General features: G+C 35.2%; 1 protein-coding gene across 2 annotated transcripts in view; it reads left to right on the top strand.

The window, feature by feature from the left end:
• The window catches only part of LOC110461985 (parathyroid hormone/parathyroid hormone-related peptide receptor-like), a 97,613-nt gene that overhangs the window by 63,855 nt on the left and 19,057 nt on the right, over positions 1-14,701 (top strand). For both annotated transcript variants that reach the window (XM_021515744.1, XM_021515743.1), the window contains exons 5-10: positions 185-295; positions 3,850-3,989; positions 10,847-10,941; positions 12,473-12,626; positions 13,117-13,273; positions 13,895-13,955. In XM_021515744.1, the coding sequence (XP_021371419.1) occupies positions 185-295; positions 3,850-3,989; positions 10,847-10,941; positions 12,473-12,626; positions 13,117-13,273; positions 13,895-13,955 (718 nt within the window). The remainder of the gene's footprint in view (positions 1-184; positions 296-3,849; positions 3,990-10,846; positions 10,942-12,472; positions 12,627-13,116; positions 13,274-13,894; positions 13,956-14,701) is intronic.

The raw sequence follows: 14,701 nt of genomic DNA, 5'->3' as shown, positions 1-14,701 counted from the left end.
CCGATCAATTGTTATCTCATGTAAAGAAAGGACCCCCTTCCCCCCAATCAATTATTATCTCATGTAAAGAAAGGAACCCCCCCCCCAATCAATTGTTATTCCATGTAAAGAAAGGAACCACCGCAATATTTTTATCTTGTAATGTCGTGCTTGATATTGCTTTATGTAATTATTCTCTTTTCAGATGTTTACTGTAATAGAACATTTGGTGGAGGGATATGCTGGCCGTACGCACGCGCCAACAGTACGTTAAATGTTGATTGTCCGGACTACATCCATGGATTTAACCCCAGAGGTGCGTTCCGCAGTTGTTGTCTAAGTTTTGTCTGTTGTGTTGCTATTTTATTTGTGACTAATGAAATATTATATCGTTTTAATATCGTTCAGCATAAAACATGTCCAATGCTTCATCACAACTATTACACTTAGCAAGGCTGTTTGACTGGGTAAAAATGGTAATTTGCATTGACACAATAGTATTTAAGAAATCATTTCTCTCGGTTAATATCACTTTTTTCGTGTTCTTTCAACGTTAATATTTACCAACACAAATGTCAATCAATGCATAGTTATATTTTATGTATATTCTAGGAAGACTTTGTATACTCCTTTTTTTGTCTACAAACTGTAACAGTTGTCTGAGATACGGTCACCTGTAATGCGACAAAAAAATATATTTATAGAACGAAAATTCGTTTTTGTTTCATAAAAATCATATTCTTTAAAGTTTAAGTTTACGTAATTATACCAATGTTTCATAATTTTATACTTAATGTTAATCTTTCTTAAATATTTTGATAATTAATGTCGAGTGAAATACGTTTCTTTCCAAATCTTTCATCAAGACCTTTTTGTGGTGTCGCAATATCTCAACACCTTTATCATTTTAACACCGTAGATGTCTCCATTACGTATCGATAGCAACATGGAAAATAACAAGAAAATGATGATGAGATAATTAAGCATTGGCGTCTTCAAATGTTAAGATTTTTTCAATACGCATTGACCATATCTGACACTTAATGGCGGCTACTTACTCTCATCATGACTGAACTTGAGCATCTTAGACCTATTGTAATCGTTACCATTATTAGCTTAGCAATATTAAAACATATTGCCAAGGAGTATATTTAAAGTTGCTTCCTGAGTATTATTAAAACAAATGCAGTATATTATTCGAAATCACTGGACAACCATCATTTACAACGAAAAGTATGCTACATGTGTTCATTAAATTAAGAAGAAATATGTATAAGCTCCCAGCAACCGGAAATGGAACTCTCCCTTCCCGACGTGTCTATCGGTAAAATAACATGAAATAGTTCAGATGTGTCATTTCGATAGTGACACACAATTTTATAGTTGCGTATCAATAGCAGGTTAGCGTGACACAAAACCCTGATAACCCCATTTTGAACATTATGAATCTTGCCCTAATTTACTGGATTTTTACATTAATAATTAATATTTGCCAGTACCAACGGAAGATGTGTAAGCTCAATTACTACATTCTCGATGATCATAGATGAAAACATGTCCCAGTTTATGGAAAACAAGGGGATGTCACGTAGTGTTTTACGATCAATGTTTTCTGAAACACACATCGATGTGTTATTAATGAGCGACATTGTCATGTGCCAAATTACGTTTGAAAAACACATTGCTTGATTGATTACTGCCATCATTTTCTGTTAATAAAGCCATTCTCTGAAACAAATATCACATTAGGCGTTAGAAATGTTTTATTTTTCTTCACAAATATTTCAAGTTTTTGTTAGCAGCTGTTATTGTTCTATTTGTCTTTTGTCTTATTTTTTTATGTAATTTGCCTAAAAATACCATTTATTCTTATCTTGATTAGCTTAAACGGCCTCGAAAAAGCTATCAACGCAAATCGTTCTTTCAGTGATTATGTATTCAAAATTTTAAAAAATCTGAGCGTGAAATGGCGTACGAAATGCCATTAAGGCGAAATGCTGTTAATATGAAACCACCTAACTGTGAAATTAATCTTCTTCACAGGAATCGACGATGATGCTTGTCATCACTAAATGAGCGTTGAGTCGTCGCCTTGTTGGCCTGATTTTAAATCAGAGGTCATTTAAGGCTTGTATTCCCTCTCTGTCTGTCGGACTCGTTTAAGGCTAATGAACTGGGATATTTTCTGAATGGTATTCAACAATAATACTTTATCATTAAGACATTTTGCACCAAATGAAAGTTTTGAAGGGAGGAAGCCACATTTTGTTAATCATTTCCCATCACAATGGTTTGTTTTGTTTCAGGAATATGCTTTTTTTCCTTAAAGTCTCGTCCTTAGGGTAGCATTGCATAACATTGTTCGACATCATGTTTCCGTGCTGAATACGCCCCGCTAGAGTCGTTGTTTTCCTTCGCTACTACTCTTTAATCTTGCGCTCCTAATGTTATTAAGAAATTGATTTAATATAATTTTAACATGTCAGCCACTCTTTATTAATTGTTGAATTATTGATCAGAGCGTCAAATCCATTTTTTTCAGTAACGAATTTGTGCACGGAGTTTTCATGGTGTAGAAAAGATGGCAAGTTAGATTTTCTGTTTAGCAAGGTTTGAGTGTTGTGGTTATTGTAGACTAAGACAGTATTACGAAAAACGCAACTTAAACAAACTAAACATTTACTGTATTGCATGGTCATTTCAAACTCAATTGTGGTACTTAAGATGAAATCAAAATATCGAAATTCCATGTCTATAGTGTCGCTAAGTATATTTAACAAGGAAATGAAAAATAGTTAATAGAATCAAGAAGCAAGAAATACTCAATTAAAACGTATACAAGCAGAGTACACACTTGACTGACAAATGAAGGACAAAAGTAATAAAACAAAAGTAAAACATATTCTGACACATATGTAGAAATACAGTTATATTGAAATAGGGCCTAATTTTCGCTATCACAGTTATTCTATTCGTAAACTAATGTATCTGATAAACCGTACCGGGGTAAGTTTAATTAGCAATGTTACGTGCACAGCTAATCACGGGGACTGATAGATTCAACCATTTTTGTACGTAAAAAAAAAAAAAAAAAACACTTTAAAAAGATGTTCATTCTTAGAAAACTTGGAGAGCCGATACAGAAAACGAAACCAGTTTAGCATTTCTTGCACCACATGACAATTGGTGAATTGAAAATATTTATGCGATTATGCGAAAGACTTCACATTGCAGATGTTAATAATAATAACAATAACAATTTACAAGATTTGATATAGCGCCCTATCTTGCTATCCTAAGCTTCTCTAAAGTGCCTTACAGTACATAGATATACAATTTATAAAATCAATACAATTAGCATATACATCTACATTAATCAATACCAGGGGCTTACGACTAGTCCTCTGCCACCTGGCTAACATATCCCTATGTGTGTATGCCTGCGTGTGTGCTGGATATGTATTATGTTCTGTTTGTAGTGGGGCCGTGTTTCCAACGGTATCAGTTATATTGCCACCTCACTTGAATGCTACAACACAGATACCGCAACATGTACCCCAGACTATTGTATACTCCACCTTGGTTGTTGGAGTTGTGTGGTCAAGAGAAAGACACTTTCTCTGAATATTCCAACCGTACAACGACTTCGGGGAATGAAGTAGAAGCCTACTATCGTTCCAGATCCTTGTATTTGTAATTGCTCCCCTGTATATAATTCCTTCGTACATGCATTTCCAATTCGATATAATCCAAGCTACATGTACGGGTTTTTTGACCACCTTTTTATCCTTTTTCTTAAAAATTATTATTCGTCATTGGAAGTTCAAATTAATCAGAAATGTTAATACTTTCTCATTTTGTTCAATGTAGGTAAAGCGCAGCGATTTTGCACAATTGATGGGACATGGGCGATGCACCCCACCCGTAACAAGACACTGACTAACTATGATGGGTGTACAGACTACACCAAGGAGGAGGCCAAACGGGTGCCTGTGTCCACCTACACAAGGGTATGTTGACATATTGATGTTTTAACTCAAAGGTTTATGCAAGGTAAGAGGGTAATGGAGGTTACGTGCTTTGCATATTTATGCCCAGAGCACATTGTTAAAGACTATATCACCCCGAAGCATATCTTTAACTTTAAATGTGAGACGAGACGAATTATAGCTCACAAATCTCTCATTACTTACTAAGCACCCATATTGAAAGGTAGTATTGGAGTCATTTATTATGTATTTGACGTGTACATAGTGCTAACGACAGTGATCCTTGACAAATTCATGCATACTTGTTTATACATTCGTGTTTAGCATGCAGACAAAATTATTACACATAGGAATTATTCTGTATTGCCGATTAATAACACAAATATATGTCTTGTTGAAAATGACTTTTTTATTTTTCAAATGCCAGTGATCAAATTATGCCACCTTATGATAAATAGATACATCTTGATGGTATTATATAGGATGTATAAATGCAACAAAGGATGAGGGGTCTTCAATATCAAAACGCCACAAACTCCTATCCAAACTCGTGTCTACGCATAGCTACTAGAGTGTCTAAATGGATGCATAACGTACGTGTGCTGAGTGAGAGAACGTCTAAAATATGTCAATATACTCAACTATTTCATTGTCAAAATGCAATAGCGGTTAATTCTGTTACTATCACGAATTTAAAAATGTATTTGGAAACTCCTATGATACATGTTAAATACTTGTTAAAACGCCTTATGCATAGTCATGTTAACTACCAGGCATCATGTCCCATACATCATCAGTTGGTAGATTTGGCGTACCCTAGAAACGTTCAAGGATCATTTACACCCACTGGTCGTCCTTCAATGATTGGGGCGTCATTGAACCTATTCAAGGCCATGACTATCGATCCATAAATAAACATCAGGTTTATTGTAGATAATACTTAAAGTTACACGTATTGTAGTTTCTATGCGGATTGTGAAATCGTTTGTAGGCAAAGTTACATGCATCACAGAAAAATACCAATGACGCCCGGGCGCTCGTATAAAATCTATTATCTTTCTACGAGTTATAGATATCAACGTGTACTGAACTGCAACTCGTCCATCAGCTTGCCTGATAAACTCATACATAGTATATACGTAAGAATTGACAGAGGAAAATATCAACAGGACGTTATATCGATAAAGGGGTTTATATTATTACACAAATATCGTCACGAACAAATGATTATCATCCCTTATACTCGCAGATTAAATATCTGGTGTGCTGCTGCTAAATTGTCGATTGCTATATCAGTTCCTGACAGTTGAACGCTGGTACTATATTTTTGAGTAACATTTGTCCTGAAGTAAAAATTAGGAGTAGTAAGATGAGTTAACGTGTTCAAACATCTACTTAGAGTGATCGATAAAAACATAACTCCAAGAAACAAATGAAATGTAAACTAGGTACATACATGTACCACGTATAATTTTCTTTTTCATTTGAACAAAATTAATATGCCGCGTCTAATTGGCAGCAGCAAAATTACGTTACTAAGTACATTCCATTTTTATATTATATATGTTACATAACACGGATCAAAATCGAAACTTGGTATAGCCTAGAATATTAATTATATAATAAACTATATAAAGCCTAGAATATTAATTATATAATAAACTATATATATTGCATACTGAAAGATCGCATACAACAAAGGATACAAACAGAGTGATAATTAAAAACCAATTACACACAAACCGCCATTTATTCGATCCCAATATGTCAACATCTTGGAAATTTATCTCGAAATTGGTGCATTATAATGTCTCCTGAGTATGGAATTATTTGTCTGATACTATTTAAATCCATATCCTGTGATTAGAATTGTAAAAGACATGTAATCGAAAAAACGTATTGTACATTAATACATCACAACACAGCCGTCGTAATGCCTTTATCTGCATAAAAATGGCGGTGAGGTGTTCTGTATAAAAACGGTTAATTACAACACTGTTGACGCACTATAATTGTTTTAGATTTTTTTTTATTAAACATTTACCTCATCAGTAACGACAGTCTTAATTGCATCATTCTTCCTCCTGTTTTGCATAATATTATGTCCCTATGTCGAGGCCTAACGACGTGGTGTAGCTCACTCCCGTAGTGTGAATACGCTCGCCTGTGCTATGTCATGGTTCATACGACAGTCTTCTGTTTCTGTTTCTAACGAAATAAATGTGTTTTGTGTCGGTTTAAAATATTTGGTGATAAAACTTTTACTGATTTATATGGTAACATAAGATATTAAGACGGTTACCTTTCGCGGAAAAAAGCAGCACAAATATTGTACATCATTATATTTATGTTTATGTACCGGTGTCTTCTCTGCTCTTTAATTTCATATTGCAATTATGTCCGATCATTTCTATTTGGTAACAATGAAATATCTTTTAATTTATATATTGACTATATTTATAACTGATGTACATATATAAATAAATACATACATATGATTGGGTGGTCAGGTGGTGCAGTGGATAGCACACTTTCCCTATACCAAGGCGGTTGGGTTTCGATTCCTCAATCGGACGTACAAAGGTATGGTTTCACCTGCCCGACCACGTGGGTTGTATCCGGGTTCTCTGGTTTCTTTTCACATTAAGACGCCTGCGCACTTACATTCGTGCCAAAAAAAAGCGATGAATAAAAGTTATAATAATTCCTAATTGTTGTAAAATGGATAAAGCGTATCGCTATATATAGGATTAAATTGTGTAAAGTATGCAGTTATTGTCTTATTTCGAGCATCTCACCATTTCGTAAGGCCAATTTCTGTCCGATTTTTGATGGGGTACAATGCAACCTTACGTGTGTATGTTAGTTGATATATACAACAGATACAGGATAATGTGGCGAGTTCCTAAGTTCATGCTACAATATTTTACTCCAAAGTAGTGCAATGCAATTATGTATGCAAATCGTTAATTTGACCCATCCCTCTTCCGCGTAATAATACATTGCCCAATTTGAGATCCATACATATTACACAATTGTATAAAATATATCTTCGTTAAAAAGGGAGAGTTGTTTAGAATCCCAGTCCATTATTTTCCAAAGGGTTACATTATGTTGAATATTCATTAAAAAATACAAAATAAGGAAACACCAATTAAAAATGAAGTTTGTGCTGCAGAAAGTCAAACAAACATTAAATAATAACTGCACCATCTAGACATGTTTCTTCATTTACGACTCTTCAGATGTACTACGTTTAAGAAATGACAATTCATGCCACCAGATTCCGATAATATTTAGCGATAAAGCCGATGGACACAGTGCCTATAAACCCTCAATTACGTTACAAACTTACGACTTAACGCTTCAGTAGGTAATCTCTTACATTACATTTGTCGTTGTTCCTGTAAACCGTGTAAACAAAGTTGTTGCTGTTGTCATGTCTACACTGATCATGGTATTGTCTTTATTGTAAGACTTTGATACACATAACAGTAGTATATGATGGTCAGGATTATCGCCCTTAGTTTTTATATCTACTTGGATCAGGAGTAGGTGTTTTTTGTACTACTTTTTGTATAGACTTTTGAGTTTCGATTTGTAACTGTGATGCTATAAGTTTTTTTAAATTCAGCATTTGGGTTTGCAGTTGCAAAATAAGTTTAGATGCACTAATATTAGAAACATAACGGACCAGACGAATGATACAAACTGTACAGACAAGTTAAGACTTGTATGCATAGTACTATATTTTTAATGGCCTTTTGAATGTCACCCTGGTAAAATACTACCCGCTTCCTACCGACTCGGCTAGGGATACTTTCTCTTTAGCTCATTTGGTAGAGCGGAAGACTAGTAGGTCAGAGGTCCCGGGTTCGACTCCTAGCGGAGACATTGCACAAATAATGACCTCTGTTACATGAATAAACGAATGGATCCTAAAATCACTTGCGTTTTCACGAAACCATAAAACAAAAATGAATTAAGAACTAAGAATTACTAGATCGTTTTTACATCTACTATACCTAGATAAATCTTTATATCTCGGTACAATTTCCGTTAATGGAAGTTGATATTTTATTGAACAAATTTATGAGGGCTTTAGACCAATACCTTACCATCTTTAATGTCTAATCGATAAAACTACAGCGCAATGTGAAGCGCTCTCATGGGAACTAACCAAAGTACTGGCTTCCTTGCAGTCGTTCTTCTTCTAAAGAAGTCGTATTTTTCATCACGTAAGGTTCACAAACATGTACTAAAAAAGCGAGGGTATGGATCGTTCTGTAACAAGGAGATATTTCGAATTTTATTGATTTTAGAAAACAAAATTATAACTCCAACGTACAATCAACGTTTGTTCAATGTTGGTTATAACAGAAGCAGAATTTCACAAATATTCTTAGCCTACGTCAGTCAATTGACGTCATATAGTTGTTGACGATTTCGTGGCCAAAGTCGTAACCGAAAACAGCATCAATAACATCACAGACATTTTGAAGTTACAACACACCTGTTATGATATGTCATCAGCTTAGATATCAACAGTAACAACTGATATACAACTGTACAACTAGCACCGTATTTACCAAACCACGGGGCCATTGGTTTGACAGAATTATTGTGTACAGCTCATTGGACACATATACAACGACTTGTGTGAATATCTGTAAATGAAATTAACTTCCCCCGAACACAAATTATGAACGAGAATGATGGACATAGCTGCTGGTTAAGTAACGAGATAAACAATATCAGTTATCGGATCATATCCGATTAAATATACGAACATTTTAGATTAACTAAACTTACGAATCGGATCAACTATACTTTCTATGGGATTAACTCTACATATATAAAAGAAATATGAAATAAGCGTTTTTTTAATGCAATATTACTGTCCCAAGATTGGCACAAAATATTTAGGCTTTACATTGATTAGCGATTATTACACATGCTTCGACGTAATTATTACACATGCGTCAACGTGATTATTACACATGCTTCGACGTGATTATTACTCATGCTTCGACGTGATTATTACACATGCTTCGACGTGATTATTACACATGCTTCGAGGTGATTATTACTCATGCTCCGACGTGATTATTACTCATGCTTCGAGGTGATTATAACACATGCTTCGACGTGATTATTACTCATGCTTCGACGTGATTATAACACATGCTTCGACGTGATTATTACTCATGCTTCGACGTGATTATAACACATGCTTCGACGTGATTAGTACTCATGCTTCGACGTGATTATTACACATGCTTCGACGTGATTATTACACATGCTTCGACGTGTTTTTTACACATGCTTCGACGTAGTTATTACACATGCTTCGACGTGATTATTACACATGCTTCGACGTGATTATTACACATGCGTCGACGTGATTATTACTTATGCTTTGACGTGATTATTACACATGCTTCGACGTGATTATTACACATGCTTCGACGTGCTTATTACACATGCTTCGACGTGATTATTACACATGCGTCGACGTGATTATTCCACATGCTTCGACGTGATTATTCCACATGCTTCGACGTGATTATTACACATGTTTCGACGTGATTATTACACATGCTTCGACGTGATTATTACACATGCTTCGACGTGATTATTACACATGTTTAAGTACATCAGCGTCGAACATTGTAACTTAAATTAGTTTATAAAGGTTTCCCTTTTTTCAGAGGCATTCATTTCAAAAATAGACCTTTGATAATAAAAACATTTCGACAGAAAAATGGAAAATTAATATCAATATTTTAAAGAATACTTGTAGACTATAATCGAGTATATTTTGACTAAATTTAGGCATTCTATCTATAGTCAGCACTATCATCAAACTTGCTTTAATCAATATTGCTTACCTCAATTGACATCAATAACTCGATATACAGGCCACGTCAGTGTAAGGAAGACCTCATGGTGCTGGGATTCAACCAGGACTTATTTCTATTATTTGATTATTTGGTTAATAACTTCAATTAATTGCCTGATTGAACATGTGATGCAGATGATTAGTATTGAAAATATTGAGAAGTATTGGAGAGACAGTCCGGGGTCGATGGGTCTACGATACTGCCAACAGACAGACGTTATTAGCAATTGTTGTAATACAATTATAGACGTTATCGACAGGTCACAGGCCAGCATCTCAGATTTGTATATCTCGTCGACACTCCAAGGTTATTTCTAAGCAAAAGGCTCAATAACCATCGTCCGAACAAATGAACATGTCAGGCGGGCTCTGGTCAATCTGCATTTCACATGAGGTCATATCGATGGACATGATCCAAGTGGACAATCAGATAGCAATGACCAATATAGATTTATCTCAAAAAACTTATCCCACTCCTATGCCGTACTAATGAAAACGGCACAGTCCAAATACCGTTAACTAGATACGCAACAGTCGAAAAAATAGCCATATTTTGTTTTATGCTACCTTCGGGAATTTGTATTTTTATGACACAATTGGGGGTATACATTATATGACCTTTCCGATTGACCAAGAGGGATGAGAACCGATAAGGTTCACAAAGGTTTACCATTCTTACCAATTGTTTTCACATGGGACCAGAAATTTAAGAGGCAATGAATGTAAGGTAATTTTACTTGAGTTTCTTTATGTTTAAATATTCCGTGATGTTGATTCATCGGAGTGGGATTTGTCAGGCTCACTACAACGATCCCAGAGTGGTGATACTGACATTCGGTAGTGGATATCATCACGTGAGAGACCTAACAAGACAGTGGCATTTGTATAAGACCTGCACACTATCTAACGTCACTCTTAAATCACAACGAATCGCACGGGGATTTAAAACAATGAAATGTATTGTTATCTTCCTCAGAGCCATGCCTACACAATCAAGGTGTTGTATGAGGTCGGGTATGCGATATCCCTGGCTTCCTTGACGTTAGCTGTGTTCCTCATGTTGGTGTTCAGGTAGGTATCCTTAAACTTGTCCCCGTTGTTGCATCATTACTGCTTGTGATGAACTGTTCAATATTTGGTTCTTAAATTAATGCTGCGCATAAGTTTAATCAACGAAACATCAACAATAACAAACGAAAATCAAAAGCTTTAATAATTCTCACTTACAGTCATTTAAGAATCGTATATGGAAAGCCAAGCAAGCAACGGACATTAACCAAATGAACGTACCGCCCACAAACGATATGTCATTGTTAAGACGCAAATATTTACGACACAATATTTCGATTTTAATATGACATACCGATATGCGAAATAATCGATTGGCATATGTATCAGGGAAAAGGTTTCAAGCATGTACTGTAACCCTACCATCTGCAAAGCTAAGGTTAGGATCACAACAAAGGTTTATTCATTTTTTATTTAAATAACTTTCACAGAATTTTTCATATTCTGTTGACTCTTTGATGATAATATTCTTTGTCTGTGTCTCAAAATTCCAAGTGGCATAACGCAAACACTTTCGTATCCAGATATGTCTCTGATCAGTTAGCATTGTGTAATAGCAATTGGTAAATAGCATTACGTATGTGTACAACTGGTCGCAGAACTAATGCGTGTCGTCTAATATTTAAAATGGTTTTATCTATTGTATGAGCCCGCTAGGTTTGATTTTCATAAGCAGTTTTCTATATGGTTTCCTTTATCATGAATATGGAAATGACGACTAATTGTTGCCTGGACCATAAGCTTACAAAAACCACTGATTTAAAGAGCATCTAACGATGGTACTATGACCTTAACGTTTTTTAGATGGCACCGATACCATATCATCTAAACCCAAGCACCTACATCGTTACATCGACATAAGATCGATATCTCTACTTATGCCTTCTACTGGAAATATATCAACTGTGTGTCTAAACTTAAATAAATATTTCTGTATCTTGTGACGATTCTTTCACCATTTTAGACATCATCCGCTAACACTATATTCACTACAAACGTCATCGGACATAATCGCCATTGAACTGACGAAAACCAAAATAGATGGAACAAATAACAGTCCAATTCCAAAAGCGGTACTAACAGAACGTTTCACACATAGTATCAGATCAACTTGCATTTATTTCGTGCACATTTATATAGCATGAAAAATGTTATGATTTTATTAACCTTTCAAACGTTTCAAGCTAAAATGATTTTGAAATCAATAATTCTTTTGTTGTTGTTGTCTTTTCGGTCAAATTTCCTTGTGTATTAGCTCTTTCGAATATATATATTTACTTATTTACGGTAATGCTGATGGGGGAAATGTTAACACCTAGATATTTTAGTTATATCATATTAAACCAATCCGCTTCGCTAATTAAAACTATCTTAAGTAGCTTTTTATATAGTGTACGAGGTATTTATATACTTCACTTTACGTGAGCATGACCGCGAATGTTAGTGTTTGGGATAAAATATTTTATATTTTCAAATGATTTCAATCTGACGATTTACACAAAGGAGGATATTTTTTTATATATATTTCTCGTAGGAAGCTGCACTGTGACAGAAATACCATACACGTGAACCTATTCGTATCGTTTATACTGAAAGCGATCGTATGTCTGGTAAAGGATTTGCAGTTTATACCACAAGGATACTCCGCTATAGAGGACAACGAGATCCAGTTCTTCTCAATCGGCCCGGTAAGACAAAATACAATAAGAGAATACCTAAGTGTAAAGAAATCATCACTTGAACTCAAAAGTGATTAAACCAGGCAAATAGTAATCTACTCGCTTTGGAACATTTGCACAAGGACACTGCGACAAAGTGCTTTTAATCGTAAGTGTCGTTTGCTTGAGCGACGACCCACACCATGAAACTCTAACCCTCATCCAAGCAATGTCACGATCTCAAAGTTGAACCGGTATAGTCGAGAGGTTGTTATTATAACTGTAAGGTATATGCCTGCTTTAACATGGCTTTAAAATTTCATATAAAAATGAAATAAAGATTAACACTACATTCCCAGGTATGTGAACTCAAACACTCACACGGTTGCATGCATGTACCTTCATATTGTTGTTACCAACTACATACATATCAACTTGTACATGATATACGACATGTTCCACTTCATAACAATCCACAAAACTTTCAGATATTCAACCTCGTCTGATTGCCCTGTTTCAGACATGGCCTTGCAAGGTAGTCTACACAATCTTCCACTATTTGACGACAGCTAACTACATGTGGATCCTCGTAGAGGGACTCTATCTACATATCCTCATATTCTTCGCCATGTCCAACCTGAAGAAATTCTTCAGATTTTATATTGTATTTGGATGGGGTGAGTTGATATTTTCAAAGATATCAAAAAATACTCTTACAAACACGCTACCATGTAAGCATAATGGGACCTTAATTAGATATTTTTTTGTGATAATGCTTGCAATTGTTTGATAATCACTTTCAATCCTAGTGCATGCTTTATGTTCTGTCCTTGAATTTTGTTAAGAAAATAAGTATTTAGCTTCTGCCAGTGCATAAATAGCTTTCTTTCTATTCGAATTACCTTCGAAATGTTCAATTGGCCTAATGCTACTAAATTGCCAATTTCTTTTACCATTCCTTTTGTAATTTACACCGAGGTTACTCGAAAAACTTCAATTTCGAAGGACGGCATGCAAAGTCTACAAACAGGTATTCATGTTGATTCTTCGCAGTCAATTCAAGATCTCAGCATTTCCCCATACACGACCAACCTGATAGTAACCTTTTAGCGTGCACAGATATGTTTGTCGATTTTAGGGTTGCTGTTCCTCAATTAGAATCAACTCATATTTTAATCATGTTTCTTCTGTGTACTGTAACTTGTCTTGCACGGAATTCCGAAACACAAACATATGTTAAGAAAACCGGAATTTGTTTGATTAGGTTGGTCGTTTAGTCGTATTTCTTTGTGTTTCAGTTGCCCCGTTTCCTTTCGTGTTATGGTGGGTCATAATTCGACTCCGCTACTCAGACAGCCTGTAAGTACACCTTTTAAACTATAGTCTACCTTAGAGTCTCGCTGGTCTGGGTACAGTATAGATATTCAACAGAGCCTCGGTAGTCCGGACAAGTTGTTTAACCATTCGGTAAATCTTCTTGGTACTTACACATTGTATGTATACATTTGATTTATTTAACAACAAATATGCAAAAATGAAATTCTAGCTTATATTATTCATTCTTGTTGACCATGAAAAAAGCACGCGGAGGGTCTTAAAGTTTGAAGAAACTGAAGTCCCCGGAGAAAACGTGGTCAGGCAGGTGCGCCAATGCCTTCTCACGTCCAACCGGGGAGTCGAATCCAGGTCGTCCTGATGAGAGGCGAGTGCGCTTTCAACTGCGGCAGCACACCACCAAAAGTGTCTTATTTTGAATATTTAATAAGGCATCGTTAGCAAAGATCAATTTAAGTATTTAGAGTTTATCACTTAACTCTATATAACATATGAAATTGTCGATTTTTCAGAAGTGTTGTCGAAGATTCTAATGAAATAAAATTAACATCCACTGATCATTTGGAATATTAAGCTTTAACAAATGTTTGATATACAAATTGTTTTTATAAATCTTTTTAAAACAGCTAACTGTCCAATGCCCAAAGAGAGATTGTTCCATAGTTCCGTGCTCATCTGTTAAAACCTTGGATTAATCAGAAAGGCACCTGCTGTGCCATGAGTTATTATATACGAACATGTTATGTCATAATTTCTTTGATGATTTTCAC

This window comes from Mizuhopecten yessoensis, unplaced genomic scaffold (genome assembly GCF_002113885.1).
Source record: "Mizuhopecten yessoensis strain PY_sf001 unplaced genomic scaffold, ASM211388v2 scaffold10713, whole genome shotgun sequence".
NCBI lineage: Eukaryota > Metazoa > Mollusca > Bivalvia > Pectinida > Pectinidae > Mizuhopecten > Mizuhopecten yessoensis.
The sequence above is the reverse complement of the archived record's forward strand: the minus strand, read 5'-3'. Positions and strand labels throughout refer to the sequence as shown.